Raw genomic sequence first — 23,629 nt, 5'->3', positions numbered from 1 at the left:
AACTTGTTATAATTACCAGAATTCAGAATAATTTTATTCAAATCCCATTAACCTCTGGTACTTCGTCATGCTACATTTTCTACTGATTTTCACTTTTTAACTGTAATAACTGATCCCTAGTCCAACACAAAAATAGGTGAACATTTCTTCAGTGTCTCCTTTTCACACCTCTTCTATCTCATACAACAAAACCTGGTATTAGCAGAGAGCTACAACTGCTCAGCTCTGCATGGAAAAACATTAAAAATAAATAAATCAGGAAATCACACACTGGGCTGACTTTGCAATCTGAGCAAAGACTGAAAACCTGCACGTTCATGCACCACACAGCCTATTATTTGTGAAGCAGGTATTGCATTTTCCATAACCCCACACACCCAAAATAACACCCCCCCAAAAAAGAAGGGGGGGAGATTTACTCCTAAGTGTGTGAGAGGGAAACTTGCAGTACATTTCAAGCAGTGAGTTCCCACGTGTCTGACACAAGGAGACCCCGAAGCCTCATCGTCTCTATCTGGTGGCACCAGCACAGATGCTATGGGACATGTTGCTGGGGGCACACTGGCTCCCTTGCCAAGGCCTTGTGCTGCCCACTGCCATCCCCGGGCTTGCAGGCAAGTGGACCAACAGCCCCTGAGATGCTGGTGGAGGGGGAAGAGGAGTCCTGGTCCTGCGCAGGGATAAGAAGCACCCTACAAGTGAATGCCTATGCCTTTTTTGGGGCCTCCTCTCCCCAGGGAGGAGAACAGGAGGTGGTTTGCAAACGTCCCAGCAATCATTCTTAACATTAAATACATTTATAGGAACATGACCTCACGCTACTAAAATGTAAAACTTAAGAACCAAGTTACTATATTTGTAGACAGAAACAGAGAAATAAAACAGCAAACATGCCTTACTGCCAGCCCATACGTTCAGTCAGACCAGCATGTCGAGCTAGTTCTCTAAAACTGGGACCCAACGCTGCAGGTGAGACCAACCCTTAGACATCCTGACCCAGATGCTGATCTGCAGTGACACTTTCCCTCACCTCTCCTCCATCCTCTCTGTGCCCCCGCCTTCGTTCCCAAGAGGAAAGAAGATTTGGAGGGAGGGTACATCCTCAGGTCTCCAGCAGTGGGAGATCATCTGTCAAGGCACTGGCTCCTGCCTTACAGCGGTATGATCCTGTCTAGCACAGCTGTTTCACAGAGGGATGCCTCTAGAAGGGAGGCTCAGCACTTATCTGATAGTAAAGAAATCTTCTAACGCAAAGTGCACATGCATTTTCCTAGCAGACACAAGTTTAAGTATGTAAACTGTTCAGAACTCCAAAACTATTTGTTATACAAACGTATAAATGATAACGACGACTATGATTCATTACTAGTTCCTAATAGGGAGCAATCACGATGACAGTCAAGCACATCTGGGAACAGTAAGTTTTTTGCCTGGTGACCTTGAAGTACTATGACAGGCATAGTCAGAAGGAATTTAACCAGCCTCCCATAAAGAGTCATCCTCTCACCAACCCCAACGAGGCTTTCTACCACGGTCCTTCATCTAGCAAAACCTTAGGAGCAAAACTGGTAGAGAAGCCTCAAGGAGCACAGACGGGCCGTGAAATTTGACAATGTGACTGTACACAGCAGCTTCAGCAGGTTCCCATGGAGCCTGTGCAGCACAAGGATACCTGTGATCTGCTACATCTTACAAACTTCACAGCCTGGAAGAAAAAAAACCCCACAACTTACCTTCACTGCTTGCACATCTGAAAGGCCAGTAATTTATAGGACTTTCCTGAAAACTTAAATTAAAACCAAAAAAACAACACCAAACAGTAGGAAAAGTATGTAGGTGTGTTTATCAAGTTTAGCTTCACTCTGCAGTCTGAGCAACCTGTTTATCAAAGTTCTTGGTAGGTTCATTCCTCTAAAAATGACTTGAGATCAAAGCATTGACTGATTGATTGAAAACCAGTTAAAAAATAATCTTTTTCTGATTATTCTTGGGGCTAAAATGTACGTGACACATTTCTGGTACACTGCATGGGGTTTGGTTGCTATCAGAACCCAAATACATAACGAGCACAGTTCAAGTGAAGTCACTTCCCATAGTTTACATGTAATAGCTTCTAATCAGCGCAAACAAAGAGACTTCTCTCATTGCTGAAAGCTGAATACATTTCAAACAATCAAATTGAAAAATGCAGTTGGATTTTTCAGAGGGTTTTTTTTTTCCTTCTCTCCCTCCCTCTCCCTCCACTGGCTTGGCGCGAAGTCATATAAAATTAGATCCAGAAACAGGGAAGGAGGTTTAACAGCAAATTCACGGAAACAACTGCTATTTTTTACAAGAGACAGCCTCAGTCAGCATAGCCTGTTCCTACAAAATGCCCAGCAAAAGCTTCTGAGAGCCAAGCCTTCCTGTTGCACTCTGCTCATGTGCCCCCAGCAGCAGCTGATCCTGGTACAAGGCTGTGGCTCCTGGCTGTGACACCTTCTTGCTTGAGGTCTTCATTAGCACTGTCCAAACTGCACTGCTCCAATACTGCAGACATTCCCCCTGACCACAGAAATACAGACAACCATCAAGAGAGTCATACTCAAACTTCTCATAAGCACCCTTTGGCTCCTAGGCCACATTTTGGATACTCCTGGCCTACACGTCCCATAGCAAAAGTAGCTTTAACTGGTCTCACGCACTTTTCTTTTGGGGAGATTTTTGGCCAGCTGGTTGATTTATTTTAGTGTCAGACCTTTTAGCGGATAATGTTAATGCTACTGTTGCAATTTAACACAGACAGCAGAATCTTCTGTCTTCGTTCTAGCAAAAAAACCCCAAGCACATATGTCTTCCTAAATGTATGTATGTATAAATACACGTGCACGCAGCCACACACACCGTATCAAGTGCATTAATACAGTTGATAATTTTATTCATGGCAGGTCAACATCACAGTTTCAATTCTGATAAACGAACTGCAGCAATTCTAATGACTAACACTTAGTATTAATTAGTTGAAATATTTCCAACCCTTGCAACATTCCCTTAAAAGGGAACCTTAGATTGGGTCTCTCTCCTTCACTGAAGTTGGTTGTTGCTGGCCACCAAGTCCAGATGTCATGTGGAGGAGACTGGTGGAGGGCTCGGTGACAAAAGCCACCTCTCCTTAGGAAACCAGCCCAAATTGATCCTTGCTCTTCCACTTGTGACACAACTTCCAGTATGGACTTGTGGGAACCTTCCAAGCAAAGACTCTAGCAGCTGAGATATACTTCTAGTTGCTCACTGGTAGAAAGAACCAGGCAGGTAGACACGCTTTGGAGAAGTAAATATGAGTTCACTGTAGGATGTAATGAGGAAGCCTGGCACGACCGAGCAAAGAGATGATGGCTGGCAGAACTCAAGGTCTTTAGAGGCAGTTACAACTACATGATGCAAGCTACAGATACTGGGAATAAAAGTGCAGTGTAAAAACCATGGGACCCACTTCTGCAGACAGAAGTCCGTACACTGGGCTCTACTGATGTGTGAGTATGAAAGAAGGAAGTCCATGCGGAGAAGTGAATACATGGACACTTAGGACTGGTAGGGACTGAGATCTTGGAGAGCCAATCCTGAAAAAACACTTCTAATCTGTATTACATTCAGTGGAAACCAAGTCTGAATAAAACTGGAAAACCAGTTAACTTCTTCAGTGAACCATCCAAAGCCCCTACAGGTATTCCAATTCACCCCAGGGAACAAAAAAAAGTTGGGTTTTTTTCTTTTATTTTTTTGACTAATGAATGCTAAAGCATATATTTAAAATACTGAAATGTAGGAGTCTTTTAAAAAGCATTGGTTTTTGTAGACAGAGGATCATTAACAGCTTAGCAGAACAGCTTTAGCTCTTACTGTGCATCACCCTCATAACAGAGGACACAGCCAACAACTTCTGTTTCCCACATGAAAAGGATGCTTGATTCCCAGCTTCTCTGGAAACAAAATGGGTAGGAGACGTCATCCCTAGCCCTTATGATCCTGTTGAATCATTGTCCTCTTTTAAGGCATGAAGTGATTTCTTTAAAAAAAACCCAACACATATACATTGGGAAGCTATGCTGCTGAACAAAAACATATTTCTGTGAATAAAAAATACACATGCAAGTGTCATATTTGTGCTTCCTGTGTTAGTTGTTCTCTTTTTCCCTGAGATCTAACATATATTTATTTTTTTCTACTCTAAAGACTTTCAATGGGAAACATAAGATAATTATCTAATATCTTGACTGATACTGTACTAAAGAAAGTATGTCCACCTGAGCTTCTTTAACAGACCGATTAAGAAAGGAAAGTAAAATTGGCAGCAACAGATTAGGTAGTAATACACTACATTTTGCTTACAATAACTATTCTCCTCAGGTATAAGGACAGCCTTGAGTCTAGTTCTCTAAAATACAGAATTACAAAGTATGTGACTATGGAGTACTACTGGAGAATTACATCTGAGAGTTGCAAAAATTTGTGGGGTTAGAAAAAATTGCATATTTTTTTCTGCAGATGAAGCACTCTAAACTCAGATTAGAATGTATCTCCACAAAGTCCTATTCATTCTCCTGTTGACAGTCATCTCAGTTTGAGAGTAAACAAAATCCAAACACTTTTTCTACATTTTTTTCTGATTATTTTGTAGTTTCTTTCAGCTATTTCAAAAAGTCACAAAAATGAAAATAACAGTAGTCTGTATTACTAAAATATGAGAAGCAACTTTGCAAAGCAAAATTGCACAGAATTTGTTCCCATTTTCATACTTTCCTAGCTCGAAGAATAAGATCAACAGACAGTAAAGGCACCACCTTGGAGAAAATGCATCATTTCTCAGATATGTATTTGTATAACCCTGGTCATTTAACATGCACATTTACTAAGAGGTGTGTATGATCACATATGCCGCTTTGGTTTCGGTATCTCTTACTCTATTGGTTGGAAATCAATTATTTTATACTCCTTCCACTTCAACTTAGCCCATAGGTCACAACGGTACTCATATTTTATAAAGATCTTTGATGCTAGAAGAGGCAAAGGGACAAATGTCTTGCCAAAACATCCCCATCTACTTCCCCCCACCATACTTCTGTCTAAACACAGTCCAGTAAGTTAAACATAACACACTCTGCCTTGCCTTATTGCCCAAGTAACAAGAGAACAAATGCCACCTTCTGTGCCATGCATGAATCATCTACTTTCTTCTCCATTATACTAACTAAAAAAGCTCTGATCAACTGAGCTTTCCACAACCCTAATTCTTTCCTATTTACACAATTACGACTACCCAGAATCCCTCACCGGTCAACATTTTCATAACACACCTAGACTATTAAAATGACCTACAAATATACCTCCCTTCCAATTTAAATGTTAACTTTAAATTAGCTTTAGCTTTACATTTTAGCGTCTTCCAATGTCTATCCCATATAAATACACTTAAGTGAGGTCAAAAAACCACTCTTGCCACATTTGGATAACAATAATGACAACAGAGCTCAAAACCATCAGTACCTGCCTGCTTGAGCTCAGTGTTTTTACCTCTTTGTCAAAATCACAAACGCATTTGCTTTTTTTTGCTTTTCCCTCTGAAAATCTTGGAGATTTAGAGGGCAGACGCCACAAGCAACAATGCTGACACTCTGCAGTTAAGCAATGTATTTTCATTTTCAGGATCGCAAAGTGTTCTAAAGAAGGCATGTTTGCATACGGAGCCCAAATGCTTCCAAGAAAAACAGATACGTTATCTGCTGCAGAGAAGAGCAAAATGAGACAAAACTAGTATGATTACCAGCTCAAAGTCACTGAAAGCAAAAATGCCAGACTGAGGAACACAAACTACACTGATAAAATGTGAAACTTCCCAAGCACTTCCCCGGAATAAGGGGATTACTGAACAGCTTTTAAACAACTGCACACACGCACAGACACTTTGAAGCAGGTTCACAACACAAAACCGGCAATTCCTACTTGCACAACAGCGATTATTCCGTTTGCATGCACAGACACTTTGAAGCAGGTCCGCAACACAATCCCAGCAATTCCTACTTGCAAGACAGGGATTACTCCTTTTGGAGCTTGTCCTTACACTTAAACTGTCAAAGGAAGAAATTACATTACTTAACCTTTTTTCCTGCAGTCGTAAATTGGACACACCTGAAAGTTGTAACTACGTGAGCTTTTTCTTCAGTCACCACAGAAACTAATATAAGAACTCTGGCAATTTGTTCTCCTGTTTTCAGTGGAAAATTTACATATGAATTACCCACCAAATTCCTTCGGTCTGATAAACTGTTCTGGACTCGCATGAAGAAAATACTGCTTCTTCATTATCATCCTCTTCATGCTATTCTTTGCTGTCTTTACAAAAAAACTGTACATGTAAAACCAGCAAGTGTAGTGCTAAGTCCACCTCTTGTCTTGAGTCCACACAGAGCAACAGGGGTTTGGAAATATATCCTTACATTTCACGGGCTTTTAGATTCCCAGATTTTCTGCCAGACAGGCCCACTTGTTAGTCACTGCCTTGTGCCTAAGTATTAACGCAGCTATTTGTACCAGTCAAGAAATCATCTGATGCAATTCGGCTGATTCTCAAAGACATAAAGAACTGCATACAATAGCCTACGTAAATGACTGATGTTCAGGACTTGACTGCAAGGCCCAAATACCAAATTATTTCCTATTAATTTTAATATTCATTAATCACCATTAGATAAAGAACAAATGAACATACACAGAGGCTAGAAACAGCACAAGAGCCACTTAGGTGTTTCCCATGACAGAACACAATTCAAACATTTTTGCACTTGAGAACACAAGAGCAAACATTTCATAATCACACTACGTATGGGAAATCAAAACAATCCTTACCTTATTTAACACGGCCTTTTTAGTAAAAAGTCAGGCTATGCTAGTACAAGGTGGCAGGAACCGTGCCATCCTCCTTCGGCAGACTTTTCCAAATGCCCCTGTGTTCAACTAAGTCTAACTCTGCTCTGTTTTGTTTCCCCAAGAGGACCCATTCAGCACCATGTGCTCCTTTTCAGCTGTCAATAAACAGAAGCGGTGAATTCCCCAGCGCTTCACAAAGCTAGTTAGGCATAGCCATTCATTTCTTCAGGAAAACAGGGCATTGATTTCAGCAAATTCCCAGGGAGCAGCTACAACAAAGAGATCAAAGACCCACCTCCTTTCCTGCGCGGCTTTGGCCGGCTGGGCCAAGAGGAGCAGGGACAGGTTTTCCGAAGAGCGGGCTCGAGCCCCACCGACCACCGCGTGCTCCATTCACCCCCGTCGCCTTCCTACGTTCCTGGGACAGCCCCCGGCGCTAACCGTGACAAACCCCTACATTCAGGCAGCATAATATACTGCACGCTAGTTCAACCAAGGATAAAAAGAAAAACAAGCTCCAAGGGGAAGTCCGTTGCTTCCCCGACCGGCCAAGCCTCAGTAGCTGCCAGACATTTTATAAACTTCTCTTTTTTTTTTTTTCCTTAGCTTCTCCATCTAAAACACTTGCTACCTCAAATTCATCGCGCCAAAACTTGACTGGGATGTTGGCTTTTTCGGTTATTTCCACAGGCTTGAAGACTTAGCTGCTGGAGTTTGAGGTCTACCCGCAGCAGCCCTTGTACTGTGCAGCCCTGACATTTTCTTTGTGCAATTTGCCACAGACTGCAGTGTTTTTTGGTTGTTTTTTTTCCCCAGGAATACAAGGGGTTTGGTCTTGTTTGGTTAGATTTTTTTTCTTTTTATTTATACATCTAGTCTTCATTAATGTGACTTGGAACAAGATTTTAATTGTAGAATTTGACCTTGTATTGAACCAAGCACTAGTGAAAGATGATGCTGCGGTCAGGCTTAGGGACCGGGTGGTTAGGCTACCCGTCTACTACTAAATAGTAAGAGCCAGAGACCGTTCCCTGGTGCTGAGACCAGCTGGCATCAGCTCCACGTGTCTAAACGGTCCTCACTTCCTTCCCTTTTCTCCCCCAAACAGTTTGGTTACATGCAAATTCCTTAGCTGGAACAGAGGCTGGTAGATGTTATCCCCAAAACACACTTTGGTGTTGCCTGTTAGCATAGGCCAGTATTAAGCTCATGGGCTGGCTCTGGACTATTTATTTATATAAAAACAGACATAAAGATCTAAAGTCACTTCACATCTGTACAGATATGCCGTATTATTCTTCATTCTCCTGTGCACTGACATTTTTCCAAGGCTGGAAAATGCATGTGTACTCCCACCAGCTGGAACCTTGAAAGCCCCCGGAGCACTGGTACCGCCTCAACACTATTCACACGTCTCCGAGCGAGAAGACAAATGTCTGCCTCTCTAGCATGACCAAGTATCACAGGACCTGCCACAGCACAAGTGGTACAATACTGAGAAGATGAGGGACAGGTGGTAGGGATGACTGATCATTGCACAGAAGATAGCTGAGGACACAAGGAAATACAGAAATGCAGAATTACCTCAGTGGCAAGAGACCTGTGGAAATCAGCTAGCTCAGCCTCCTGTTGAAAGCAGGGCCTTAGATTAGCGTTATGCAGGGCCCTGTCAAGCCATGCCTCGAATATTTCCGGTGTGGGAAATTCCACCACTTCCCTGGGCAGCCTATTCCAATGTTTAATTGACCCCACAGTGAAAATACCCCTTATATCCACAGGCATCTCCCCTGAAGCAACTTGTGGCCATCACCTGTTGCCCTGTTACGGCGCATCCTTGTGAAGACAAGTGCTTCCACCTTCTTCTCCATAACCACCATTTTTCTATTTGAAGACCACAACTAGATTCCCCTGAGCCCTCTCTTCTCCAGGATGAACACACTCATCTCCTTCAACCTCTCCTCAGGCGACAACTCCTCTAACCAACTGATCACCAGGGAAAGCCTGAGAGAGGTGCTGAGCTGAAGAGAGAAAAACTAAACTGCAAGGGCATAAATTAGCTGAAACACTCGAACTAGCTTAAACATCTGAGTAGAGTTGAGAAGTCTTAAGCGATTCCAACCAGGACCACTGTGCAGTCACCCTGCCCTCTCTCCTTTCTTTAACATTTCACTCCTGACATCAGTTATGCCTTTTGTATACAATACAGTCAGGCGTATTACATTCCTCATTTTAGAATTCTCACTGTATCAAAATGGCACTTAAGCGTGCCCCCAGATTGCCACTTAGCAGGTGAAGCTCAAAAATGCACTTTCACAAATAACTTGATCTTGAAGTACAGATATCACCTCCACAGAAAGCCGCTATCTGCCAGTCTGCCACTGATGTTTTTATATTTATTAACAGATTACAGTTATTGACCCCCCAAAAAATTTGTTTTCTTTGCTCCTGTGAGGAAGTATTGGAAACTGATAAAATGGGTTTTTGAAATTCCCCTCTCTTATACTGCACAGTGCGCAGTTGGGCAGCCCTCAGAGGCAATGATAAAAAATGGCAGCTGAGGCACTGGAGGGACTCCAAAAGAAAGCATGTAGACCAGATCAATAGGCATAGAAAACGTGCTGAATGCTGCAGATAGCTCGGGCTGGAGCGAGAGGGTCAGAGTATCAGGGAGACTTGATCGGTAGTTTTTTGTAGCAGTTACAACAGCGAAGTATAGGAATATGCCACTTGTATATTCCTTGGTGTTGAAAAAGAAAGATGGATAATAGTGATGAGGAGTGAGATTTGGATGTGACTTGGATAATGATGCCTTGGAAACACAGGAGTTAAACTCACAAAGTGATTAAAAAACCGCAAGCACATTGCTCAGTAGTCATCTGGGATGGTACTTGTGCCAAAGATAGATAAAACATTTCAGATAGAATTGTAATTTTTTAAGTCTCAATGAACCAGTCTGTTCTTATACATGGGCCAGATTTTTACAATTTTACTCATATTAAGTCATGCCTTACTCCAAGAATAATCCCGTTGATTATAATGGTAATATTGTTCCACAGATGTCTCAGAAGAAACGCAAATGTAAAAGCAGACTTTATGCTTAAGATAAAAGACATCAATCTGGAGCACATCTGGAAATCTGATAAAAACATACGGTACAAAAAAATCACTGTGGGATGACGGAAATGTACTTACATAGCAGGTCTGTGGACATGTTTACAGATCAGGCAAAGGAAACCTACATAAAATAAATGAAAAAAGAATGATCAGTTTTCTGAACTAGTACTATTCACATTTAAACCTCATGCTAGTCATCATATGCACAGTTTTTTAGTTCTTTAGGAAATGAGGAGAATGTATCTAGGAAAATCTAGCAAGGAAGAATTTCAATTTGTAGAGGAAAAGAGGAAATCCATCTGGTTTTTATTCCTTAATAAATGATTCCACTTCATTTCACAAACAATGTGGACTGACAATATTAATGTAATACATTTTAATTAAGAGTAATTCACTGTATCACACATCTTCATTAACATTTATTATTAAAACAGAATTTTAAGCCGCCTTGTATTTTACCCCATTGCATGCCATTCTTTGTTTAAGCCTCCTATTTCTGGTATTCATCTTAAGAGTCCTCACCCTTGCAAAGTCAAAGGGAATATTAAGTAGATACAGGACAAGACATTTTATTTGCTTTCTTGAAAGACTTCTGGAGACTTCTAGCTTTCTGCTGAACTCTGTTCATCTTGTTCCCTGCTGATGAGAATTTGCCAAGGAAGAAGCTGCGATTCTGACAGGTTGTCCACAAGCAGGATGAGGAAGCTGAGATCCAGCTATCTGCTGAAACCTATGAGCACGCTGTAGCGCCATTTCCAAGTTTGAGAAGACTAAGGTAACACTTCTAGTGATCCACTGTAAGCACCTAAGTTGCTGTCTTAGCTTGAGGACGTGTCATTTGTCCCTGCATACAAAAGCAGCCGTGCCGAGCATTACTCCCAGCATTTACTCAAAACCTATGTACATACAGATCATCACTACTGGGCAACGTAACGAGTATGCTGATTACCTTAGCAAGTTAACAATTGATAAACTTCCATATGCTTATTTAAGTGCTTACAGACCCAATCCCAAGACACAAAGCAAGTAAATCAGACTTGGTATCTTACCATGTGTCTCATCACAACACAATCAAGCCCCCAAGGATTTAAATTGTCAACCCTAGCATAATAGACAGTATGTAAAAAAAACCTATTTTATACATGCTCTGCACTCTGGAAGAGTTCTGATGTTGAAATATAAAGAGCTGCCTGGTCTTTCCTTCCCACATGCTTAAACATGTCTTTCAAACCTATGCTGCCTTCACCAAATAGAAGACGAGTACAAGCTTTGCATTTTAGAGTGATTTGCAGTGGTGGGTGGTGAGGCGTAGTTGACAGGTATGTAGTCTTTATTGCAGAAAATTCATATTTTCAAATCAAAACCAAACAGAGTCCTCCCACCTTTGGGATGCACACACTCCCTAACACCAGCGGGATAAAACTGACAGGGAGCAGCTCATCAGAGGCCTTCAGCAGGGAAAACGCTGCAAGGAAAGACGCTTCAATTACCCACACACAGGCATCCCGTGCCTTTTGAGGTGCCCTAGGACATTTGTAGCACCCACATGAAGCTGATAGCTACGATATTGGTTAGACAGGAAAAAGAGTCCCTCCTGGACCAGGAGCTAGAAACCAGGCAGGGCTACCCAGGGCAACCCAGACAGCACTAAATGCTTACGTTTCAGCAAATGAATCAAGTCCTACAGTATTGCAGTTTGTCTGTTTTTATAAGAAGCTAGGCAGAGAATAGGCAGGCTGCTGGTACATCACTTCTGTCTGAGAGCCAGGAGACTGCAGATAAGGCACGAAACACAAATGCCAGCACATCAACTTCTCTTCTGGAATCTCTGTCCTCTGCCAAAACAGCTGTCTCCGGTGAACATACAGTTTATAAACCAGCTTTTGTCTCTGCCTGGGACGTGTAGATGTGAGAGAGAAGCAGTAAAGGGTCCCACACACTATAAAAGGTCATCAGCAAATCCTCTTTTTCCAGGTAAAAACAGCCATGCTGAGAGCAGGCCTTCTAAGCAGCAAGTGTCCTAGTCTGATTTCCATCAGCCAGAAAACACTTTCTTCCTGCAAAAAAACTACTCTGCAGTTTGACTCCATTCTCGCTGAGATCAAGGCACTTGTCTGTGGTGTTAATTTCTAAGAATTTAGGCTTTGCAGAGGGAACAGTGGACTTTAATAGCATCCATATGTGACTGTACACATGCCAACCTTTGTCAGCCCCATAAACAGCAGGCTATGTGTTGTCACTGTCAAAGCAGTGCCATCAACTAATACAGATTTAATCCCCCCACTGACTTACTCGGCAAAATGATTTAATTTTGCTGGCTTTCAATCTGCAGGGCAATTACCTGGTAAATCACCACAACACAACAAGCTCTCCCCTTTCATACGGTGTAAGTCAGTAGCATACCTTCACCCTCCCACATCTGGTCTGCAGCAGTCTCCTGTCACGAGAAAGTCCAGCCCCAGTCCATCCTCTCCCCGTCCCCCACATGTCTGCCACCCAGACAGGTTCCAGTGACACTGTGGTCCATGGACAACCCAATTAAGGTTTGTAGTGTCACTTTGGAGGAGGGGGCATGGAGAAGAAGGAACACGTACACTAGCTAGGACAGAAGACCATATCTCTTGACACAGAGACTGTGACAGGTCAGAATGACATTAGAGGGACTCAGATGAAATGGTCCATGGTCCATGAAACGGTTGCATGGTCCACAGCAACACAAACACATAAGAAATACCTCTGCTGCAATTAAAAGGCTAACCTGCTACTGGGGTGGGGGCAGCTACCAGAAGCATGAGGAGGTTCTCCATTCACTTATTACTCAGAAGCAGCTACAAAAAACACTGCAGAAAAGTGCTATTGCACAGGTTGACTCTTCCCTCCCATCCCTTTTGCCCATCCTAACATGGCTGCCTTCTCCTGCAGTCTGGAGCCAGGAAGGAATCAGTCCAAGACACTGCCATCTACCTGCTGCCCGTCATGGCATTAAAGGCACTTACTAGTACAGGCAGGTCACCTGGTACAGAGCTCTACTCCTAACAGTCCTCCTAGGACATGCTCAAAGGTACAAGACTGCTGCAGAAGATTTGCCCCAGAGAACAAAGGCACTATGAAGAGGATAACGATAAACCACCAAAGTGTTTTTCTCCACAGACCATCAAATCCTGGGAAACCTTCTCATTTTTCTCCGGTATGGTCCTCTGATGAAGCAGCATTAACAGCAGCAACCCCATAGTGCCCAAGTCCAGCCCTTGGGGAAGACACAGAAACTACAGAGCAAGAGGGAACACCTCCGTGAGGGCATCCCAGTCACTGCAGCACAAGCCACTTGCAGAACAACAGAGCAGCAGGTGCACCAACACAAGGAACTGCTCCTCTTCTAGAAGTCAGTTGGGACATTATCTCTGACAGGGTAAGGATAAGCACAGCAAGGTGTATTTGCAGAAGCAAGGGAGTATTTGCAGAGCTACAAGTTCCTTCATAAATTATGCCAGCTCTTCTCCGGTTACCCTCAACACAGACCCAGGAACTCCCTGTCCCCCTAGCTCCATAGAACTACCACCATAAATCCCTCTCCTGCTTCAAGGTCAGCCCTTTGGTGCACGAGGGCACCTCTCGCACAGTGTATTGCCCCCCAGCCAAGGGGGCTCCGACACACGCAGAGTCATAGCAGCCACTTATTCTGTGCACACCAGGCACAGTGCCTGGTGGTTTCTGGCCACATCAGTCACTTGTCCATCTAAACTCAGGTGGTTGGCCAGTGGCCATGCTGGTCTCAGTTTAACAGTCCCATCGGCCAATTTTCTGTGTTTTCGCTCCTTGTAAACCACACTGACGTACCACATTGACCTTTATATGAAGTGTTGCAGGTATATTGGCCAAATTTGCTGTGCTGCCCACACAGCCAAAAGAAGCTGTTTGTGGTTGCTCTTAAATACTGTTCTTTCTCATCAACGCATGGGCAGAAGAGGAGGAGGAGTAGAGTGGGGGATGTTTCCCATACATGAAAATTGCAGCCCTGAAAATTTGAGGCAAAGCCTTATGAGGTTCTTACAGGCTTTCAGGTATCGAGAAATTAGTTTATGTATTTAGGTTGAATAGGGCTTGATGGGTTAAGTATAATAGATGGTTACAGCCTACAGATAGCGAAACAGTAATTACAGGCACATTGGATGATGAAAAGTTCAATGCTTTGTGGTGGTGAAAAGTAGTTATGCACTGGTTCGAGGAAGTGAGGATGGGTTCTGCACTGCCTACGGAGGACAAGGACATGTTGTAGGAGCCAGGATTTTATGTTTTGTTTTGTTTTTCTTAGTTCTTCCACCATTGCCACAAATTTACAGACTACACATTTTGTGTTTCAGAAGTGACTGTAGCAGGCACACCGTGGGCATGTGTGACTTGGGATGGGTACATATTATGGTGGTGGGATTGCCCTGGGAGTCCAGGATCCACAGTGGGAAAGGCAGAGGATGTGGAATTAATGATATCAGCCAGCCAGTTTCCATATATGTTCCACGAGAAGGACCTACATGAGTATCAGGGTCGCTGCTGCACCAGTGGAAAGGTAAATCCTACAAGAAAATGCACAGCAAGGGAAAGCAGCCTGCACAGGACCTCTGGGGCTGTTCATGATGCACATGAGACATCCGTGCAGGCTGCCAGCAACAGCCTTGATAACTACCTTGCTTACCAGTGGTTCGCATTAGAGGCAACAAGAGGGGCAGCAAAGACTCCACTTTCTACTCCTGTGCCTGGAAAATATTGCAATGACACTTGGCTTAAGTTTCTGAATGCAGTCCTCGCCAAAGGCCTGTATCCACTGCAGGTCACTGCAGATTTCTAGGAGGATGACACAGTTTGACCAACCAGCCCTTGTTTCACTGGCCCTGAAGCTCATCTTCACCGGAGACAACAAACTCCACAGCAAAGGAGGTCAGGAAACTGCTCTCTGAGAGACCTTTGCCACGTCTGCAAAGTAAGACTACAACTAGCTGTTCAAGCCAGCTGTTCTGCATGTAACACCACAGCGTTCTCACATGGGTTTACATGACAGAGCTCTTCTGCTGACCTGACTCTCTTCCAGAAGAGGTACATCTGCCTCCCCTGGCATCATGCCCTAGAAAGCCAAAGGAAAACCAGGCACTGATGTGGGAAGAGACATAAGTGGCAACAACAGCAAAAGCTTTCATACTGCCACACTGACCCTGTGGGTGATACCCTTAAGGTTGCATCATGATCCCATCTGCAGATGACAAGAGAACAAGCTATCTGCAAAAGAGATCTATGCCATGCGGCAACAAAGACCTGGATCACAGCTTCTGAATTACGAATCCACTGTGAGCAGAAATGTGGCTGTTCTGAACCGTCATCATCTGCTCTCCTGCCCCAAGCCCTCGGGGGTTATTACAGAATTCCTTACATCGCTTTCCGAACAAAAACAATGTCAAAAACCAATGACAATTGTCAGCATAGGCATACTCTTCCTAACGATCTGACATTATACGGCTCAAAAATACACCTCGGTTTCATGCTGCATGCCAAAGAGATGCACTAGTTAACCCGTCACCAGAAGACTCTTTTCCTGATGCTGTGAAGTCATCTGTCCACCTTACTTGTGCAGCTGAAAAGGGGACACTGCTACGCTTCAGATACTCGGAAGAAGGCCCAGGACAAGCCGTTTATAGATTCACAATGGCCCCAAGTAGATCACATTGTTATCTAAATACCTTTTATCACATTTCAACTGAGTAAAGGTAAAATACAAGTAAAAGCATTTTTTCAAGACATCTGTGGTAAGTAATACGGTTGCAGATGTCTTTAAAATACACAAGCAAAGATGTGACAGGAAAACCACACTTAACCTACTTACACTGAGATTAAATCAGGAAGGACTCTCTTCCCCCATTACAGAAATATGTTGCTGGGGTATAACTTTCAGCATACCTTATGCCTCAGGTTGCATTCATCAGAAGAAAATACACCTTCAGGAGACAACGCATCCATTACGCTGCATTAGCATTCCATTGGTGTCCCTGCTTGTTCTCTTTCGGCTACTGCCAGTGCTCGTGCTGGGCTAACTGCATTTCTGCTGACGTAGTTTCTCTTCTCCCGAATTCATGAACAGGAAGGAAAATCATAATGATATGGAAACGATTTAATTATTAACGGAGTAGTAACAGGGGAAAATGACTATGCAGCACTAAAATCTCCATTCAGAGAAACATATGGAGATTTTCTGAAGTTTGTGTTAGTCCCGCATGTGCATCCCCAATCAGGATTTGGTACATGCTACATACAATTCATCAAATATCCATGCGTTTTGTATCTACATGTAGAGTCACTCACTAAAGAAAACATGACATTATAAATCACTTTATAATTTATCATATAAAATAGCATATATTTGTACTTTTACAAAATTATATTATTTTTTCAAACCATGGAATTATTTTATAATTATAAAACAGAATAACTCTTTCGCCATCATAATGTTTTTCTTTATGTGCAGGATTCCGCATCTTTCCCTTGATTAAGCAAAGAACTTGAGTGGTACAACACATACACACTTGTGTCCCTGATACAGAAGTCTGGCTCACGGACACTGAAGTTCTTCAAATGTAAGTCTTATTTGTGAATGTTAAAGAAATGAAAACCCAGAATTATATATGTAACATCTCTCTCTTTTAAAAAGGACTATGCAGATGTAAAAGAATGGTGCACAAAATCATAAGGCAGACTGTGGGTAGATAAAAGTCACATACTCAAAGATATGTTTTCTCTTAATGTGTTTACTAAGAATATTTTGTATGCCTTCAAGATTATTGTTTTGACGTGTGTATACACACACACAAATACTATTCAAATATATAAACTACTGCTGCAGGAAACTTTATAGCTATATACACATCTCTACAAATTAAATGCCTTGGTATGCAAGCAATCAAGAGCACTGTCAGTTTTCCAGTGACTTCAAGAGGTCAGGCAGTAAGACATCCTACTGACTTTGATAATTTTTTGATAAGTTGGCTATTATTTTGCCAAAGCTATGTTGAGTGTTAAATTTAGATACATAAAAAAAGTCCTTCCTTTCCATTCCCTGCACTAACCAATCAACATTCTAACCTGGTTACGATGACCTCAACATCCAGCATCATCAAATATGGTCCACATATGCACCGAATCTATCAAAGTCTATTTTCAGTTTAAAGCAAAAAACCAATTTTCATTAAAAGTAAATCCATTTTATATACTGTGTCCTGATACCAGAAACACAAAGATCAACAAATCCCACTCCTTGTTTCTAAGCAAGTTTTTCCTGTTCTAAAATATGGCTCTGTCTCTTATCACAATTTTCCTAGCCTTCTATCACTTGATGTTGATTTATTTTGGTCAGCAAAAGACCTGTGGCAGACAACACATCAAATACAAGTCTTTGCCAGTCTCCAGTGCCCTGGTAACAGAAGAAATGCTACTAAATAGTATTTTAAAAAAGCGATAGTAACAAACGGGAAACAAATCCCTAGGGAATGATACCAAATGGCATCTCATGCCAGCCTGCCTTACTGAGGGCTGCTCTTGTTGTTTGGCTTTGCAAAGCACTCAGCATTTTGATTGAGATCCAGCAAAGCATTTCTGTATTTCCCGTGTCTTTCCACCACTGACTTGCCAGGAACTATTTGTACACGTGAAGACAAACCTACACTTCCTATTTTGCTGGGTCAGGGTCAAGGCACCAATCATCCTTCTGGATCCTTGTTTTGTTAAGAAAATTGGTTAAAATAAGCTTAAAAAAAAGTCTTAGAAGCATGAGTTTTAAAAAGCTTCAAGACCCAGGGACATTCCTAAAATAATTTGCATTCCACAGCAAAACCATTTCCATTTCAATGAGCCTGTGTAGAGGACTCTGGTCTAGTCACTGAAACTCAGGACTGAACGGGCACAAAACAAACACCAAACCCACTTGTACGAGGTCGCGTGAAAAAGCACTTTTTCCTGTTCTCCCTCAATACCTTGACTAAACTCTTTTCACGGCTTCAGGCCTGCATCCCAACACTCATTTCAGGAACGGCACTGCTGCTTCTCTCCGCTGGACAGGCTGGTGGCAGGGAGATTTCCTTTCCCTTCCCTGCATCCTCCTCAGGCAGCCTACCACAGAGTCAACAAGTCTCCTGCGGCTTCAAAAATGCTTTTACGAAAACCTTGGCTTTAACACTCTCTCCTTTCATAAGCTCACTACAAATAAAACTCATTAGCAGCCGCCAGCTTTCCAAAGTCAGGTGAGCAAAACCCCGTGGAGACACAAGGACCAGCCGGTTCCCGCACCGTGTAATAGCCGCTCCTGTGATCAGCGAAGGGGGACGTTGCTTCAGCAACGTCAGTAAATTTCAGGAAATCACAAAAACAGATTTGTCATCTGGAAACCAACACCTTAGTTCACACATCTTGCTTAGATTATGGTACTCTAAAACCTCCCAGCCTCGGATGCTCACAAATTTTGCACTTACCTACGTCATCATCATCCAGACGCATCCTGCAGCACTACTGCAGTAATGTAAGGCAGCGTGTAATGTTGCTGCTATATTATGTAAATATTAATACTCAAATTATTTGGTCAAATTTAACTTTCAGAGTCTTGCTCTCACTCTTCAGCAGCTTTAAATTTCAATGCTGTGAAATAACCATTTCATTCAGAAACTAGTAAAACTGAGAAAGTTTTACCTGAAAAAAGGATTTCAAGTTGAGAATATAGGTATTTTTACACGTATTTTAGAGGCAACATACGATCTTAACAGTGATTTCAATGGGTTTAGCAGCTTTGTCTCTTCTGCTGCTTCATAAAAGCTGGATGTCTCTATACATAAATTATGTATCAAAGCATAATTAATGTTCTTCCATAATATGCCCCACTGTTTGTTAACAGCATCTTGGCTACTATAAATGTTTGCTTTCCTCTGTCCACTCCTAAAGGCCTCAGACTTGGAGAACTGCGTCTGAAGGAAGCAATGATAACACTAATACATCCTCAAAACTCAAACTAAAGCATAAGCAAAGAGTTTTCACTAAGACCTTAATACTCGAGGTAGAGAGACAAGAGTAGGTGGTTTGTTTAATTAAATGCCACAAGCCCTGTACTGGGTAACTACTGCCTGTCACATCCCTCGATTTGTTTGCTGCAACCTGCACACTCAGATTTTCTGCCAACAGCAGCTGGATTTGCTAACAGCAAACTCGGCAGCAAAACCACCCACGTCCTTTCACTCAACTGGCTGGAGTGGAATACTGCATGAAAAATGTGATCTACTACTTCATATGTGTGATTATTAAACTACTGAAAAGGAGCCCTCACATTAAATCATCAGGGACTAATTCTGTTGGAATTAAAATGTAACTTCAGGAGTGATTTCTTATTGCCTTTTCTCAAGGGGTATGTTAGTTTTAGGGGTTATATTTTCATAGTAGTGCTTAGAATGCCTATGGTGCACAACTCTAAAATACCCAAATCCTCCAAATACTGTATATATGCTTGATTAATGAAAGCTACACACGTTCCCAAATATTACTTAACTGTTTCCTTAATTTTTCCTTTGATTATGAAGCCATATGATGATTTCAAAACTCTGCAAATTGTGGCTCACAGGTTATTGTTGAATAAATATAGATGCTGATTTAACACAATGGATCACCATTCATATTCAGCACAGTAACCTGTTTCTCAGATAAAAGTGAGAGAAAAAGTTGCTCCCCACTGTCAACTAAAGATCAGTTGAACCTCTTGTTCTCCCATACTGACGGCTTGTAACACAGAGTTATAATTGGACTCCTGCCTTTCCGAGGTCTGGACTGAAAGCCTTCTCGGTAATAGTATGGTATACAAACGTTCTTGAGGTCCTGTGCCGCTTCTTGCATATTACTCAAACAAGAAGCCAAAAAATGTGGCATTACATGCACAGCGTTCATGCTTGTTTAGAGTTTCATCCCGAACAGTAATGTAGTTCTACCCTTCTCTCCAGCAAAACTGAAACTTGAATAAATTAAAAGAGCCAGGCTCTTGTCAACGCAAGCTTCTTTTTAAAGTGTAGGAGAATCGGAAAAAAAATATGAAACCAGAATAACAAGGGCAATGCTGAAGAGCCCTGTAGAGACTGGTAGAGGAAGAATGCAGCCACTACCTCCAAAGAAAGAAAAAACCTCCTTAAAAATAAGTCACCATTAACTCCTATATCAATATTAAATTAGGAACTTGAAATTTGGCGCACCATGGAGTAATGAATGCAAAGTGCAGACAGATATAAAATATACCTAGTATTTCAGGAGTTTGACATTTTTAATACAGTCACTTGCCTGTATACCATTTTTTCAGAGACAGTCTTGGAATCAGTTTAACTTCTCCAAGGGCTCAAGCAACAGAGGAAAAGAACACCATTTCTTCATTTAAAAGTTATCCTCATATAGGAAAGGTTGTTTCAATAATGTAGAAAAAAATTCCCTGATCTCTAACCTTTCATTAAAAGTTCACCAAGAGGTCATTTGTCCTTATTTCTTCAACCACTTACATGACCTCTTCAACTCCAACTTTGACATTTGAAACATCCATTCAGTATGGTTCAGTGAGTTAATGAAAAATAGCCCCAAACAACTCAGACGTTTGACATTTGCACCCCAAGTTACCAGAAGGTCATTTCAGTAATTTATAAAATCTACATGAACATATTCTGTCAGATGTTCATACGGGATGTGAGGTCTGCAAGTGGGAGAACTTAAGAAGAACTCATCTAGAAGTGTCCACTGTCCAATACTTAGATGGTTTCTGTCAACAAACTACTGAAGTATACTTTACTGGTTGCACCATGACATTCTAGTCTCCAACATCTACTACAATGTTAATAAAATCCCAACAGATTTCTAATAAATGATCACTGATGACTTGCTAACCAGATTCGCATTGGGAGAATCAGGACAATTCCAGAGTCAGCGCTCTGCTGGGACAAACTGAAGGCACAGGTCACGCTTTCCACAAAGATGCTGTTTTAAGTTGTCCTGTAAACTCCACTAATTCAACTTTTGAAGATCATCTTTGTCAAAAATAATTAAATTAACATTACAATTTAATGCAATTTAAGATTCTGGGACCCAAACATATTATTTGAAGTATGGTAGTAACCTTAGTACCTAAGTAGATGTGTGACAATTTTTGCTGTCAGGTTGGAATTTAATTTTTAAAATTATAATCTGACTACGGGTTTTTCTAAATTGGATGATGAATAAAGTAACCAGCGCAAATCACTGACCGTGAAGACAAGAGATTTATACAGTCTAAACAATGAGTTAATTTGATAAGAAAAAAGTTTTAAAGTAATATATTCTGCTAATATTTTTACAGATCAAGAGAGACATTCATTCTATATTGTCTTCAACTACTTAGTGAATCATTTAATTGATTTGGGTACAAAATATCTAAAATAACCTTATTTTTATACCCTGATTTCTATACTAATTTTTGTAATGTCCTATTTAAACATTATTTTTAAATGTTGGTATTTTTAATGCTGATAGAAGTGGTATGAAAAACTTCGCAAAACTTTGACAATTTCTTTTGTTAAAAAAAAAAAAGGGCTGAGACCCGCAATCCTTTCTTAACTGAGTCACTTTCATGACCCTAACATCCTCTTATACACTCTGTAACTCAGTATTTCATCTTTGTGAGGGGACCAGAGATTTGTAAATATCTGCCTGTATGGGTGTTGAGGCCTGCAAAGACTGAAGTGCTCTGAGATTCAGGCTTCAACATTGACAAATCACTGAAAATATAAGAAGAACTTACAGAAAAAAAAAAAAAATCACTTACAGTCTTTTCTTTTTTAATAAGATAAAGAGGGAAAAACAATTTACTCTCCCATTTATCCTTGATTTGTTTTATTCCTTGTCAATATCTCTCTGTTTTGGTCAGGGTAGCCTCTCTTCATTTTATGTAATAAATGCTTGAAAACTAGGATACATTTTTATTCACTAAATATACCTTAGCAGACTCGCTGAAAAATCTGCATAGCAAATCCATGCATTAAAAAAGGAAATGATTCCATCTATCACTCATGCTAGGAATATTTTAGAGAGAAGAACAGCGTGTAAATGTGCACAGGTCAAGTAAAGATGATTTCTAAGCGTGAAAATTATTCTTGTCACTGGCAGCTGTTATGCGAGAAGCAATAAGGTCCAGAAGCCTTGCCGGGCATGAACAGTGATAAGAATATCATTACAATCCATCTGCAACCTCCAGAGACGCAAAATGCCTCTGCAATCTTTTGTTCTAAGCAAAAGTAAAAATCCAAAGTGACAGGTTTCCAAACCAGGACATTGTAAGTGTCACCACAGCAGTAAGAAACTTTTCCCAAACATTCCCCCCCCACAACAGGTTCACAGAAGGGAAAGCAGAGAACACTTTTCAGAACTACAGAATTTCAAGATCACAGATTTTATAGTAAACGTGTGCTTGCTTTGCCTGCTTATTTACTTGTTTTGTAGGGAAAGGAGTGTTAGATTTGTAAAAATAAGTGAGTCATGAACAAGTCAAAATATTTCCAGTAAAACTTATTTTTGTTTGAATATGCTGAGTTAACTGAAACCAAAACATTTTACAGAAACGTATCAGTTTCACTGGCTTTGTGATGAATCAGTGCTACAGGCTGTGGTACATTTCACTGAAATTGTTGGCTTCATCCTCCTTCATTTGGGATATAACAGCCTCCCATGCAACTGTGGCATGGTTTTTCTTACTTTCATTGGCACCTACCACTGAGGACCAACCACTGAGCGACCTCTTTCCAGTGCTTGGCACCATCGGAATGAGGAAGGGTTATTTGGCTGTCAGGTCTACAAGAAGCAAATGATGCATCCACTCGGGATACCTCATGTGCAAGTGTTCAAATTTCTGTTCCACCAAAACAGTGGTTTTAGCCTAGTGCATTTGGATTCATTCTGAGCAACCTGATGTAGTTGAGGATGTCCCTGCTCATTGCAGGGGGGTTGGTCTAGATTCTACATGACCTTTAAAGGTTCCTTCCAATCCAAACTGTTCTGATTCTGGCCAGCAGCCCATGTCTTTTCTTGGATAAGCCCTGAGAATACAAAAAGGTAGTGTTTCAACAGGTAAATCACCTGATTTCAGCAGGCAAATCATCTGCCACTGTTTCACTGTGAGAGGTATTAAATCACTTGTTTAATTAACATGGATGATTGCTGAGATACTTAAGTGCAGTTGAAGCAGAAAAGTGTTACGTTACTTCTTCTTAGCTTGTCTTAATCACTTTGAAAGGGTTTAATGACTTTTACTCATTCAATGATGGAGGTGAGCCATGACTCCCACCAAGATACAAGAAAAAAATAAGAAGCCAGAAAGCATCATGGACCACGTATGTAGAGTCTTTTTGCTTTCTAGCAACCTTTACAAAGGTTGCCTCTCTGCACAGAAAGTAGAGCTGGTTGCTAAGACTAAATGAAAATTAAACTAAAATAGAACTTCTTAGGTTAACAAAACAAATCTGGGGTTTTTTGCACTGTTCTTCCATCTAAAGTTTCTCTTTTGTTTACAACTTCAGTTATGTTTTTAGTAACTTCT

At 41.3% G+C, this 23,629-nt stretch overlaps 1 protein-coding gene across 4 annotated transcripts in view; it reads right to left on the bottom strand.

Annotated features, from left to right (window-relative positions):
• The window catches only part of PLAGL1 (PLAG1 like zinc finger 1), a 47,645-nt gene that overhangs the window by 17,562 nt on the left and 6,454 nt on the right, over positions 1-23,629 (bottom strand). For 2 of the 4 annotated variants that reach the window (XM_054196596.1, XM_054196598.1), the window contains exon 2: positions 10,096-10,138. In XM_054196596.1, coding sequence (XP_054052571.1) covers positions 10,096-10,114 — 19 coding nt within the window. In that variant the 5' untranslated portion in view covers positions 10,115-10,138. Of the gene's footprint in view, positions 1-6,278; positions 8,336-10,095; positions 10,139-15,960; positions 18,742-23,629 lie in introns of those variants that run through there. The other 2 variants (XM_054196597.1, XM_054196595.1) reach the window with 2 other exon arrangements.

The sequence above is a fragment of the Rissa tridactyla genome, chromosome 3 (assembly GCF_028500815.1).
Source record: "Rissa tridactyla isolate bRisTri1 chromosome 3, bRisTri1.patW.cur.20221130, whole genome shotgun sequence".
In the NCBI taxonomy this organism is placed as follows: domain Eukaryota; kingdom Metazoa; phylum Chordata; class Aves; order Charadriiformes; family Laridae; genus Rissa; species Rissa tridactyla.
This window is presented reverse-complemented; position numbering and strand designations above follow the sequence as displayed.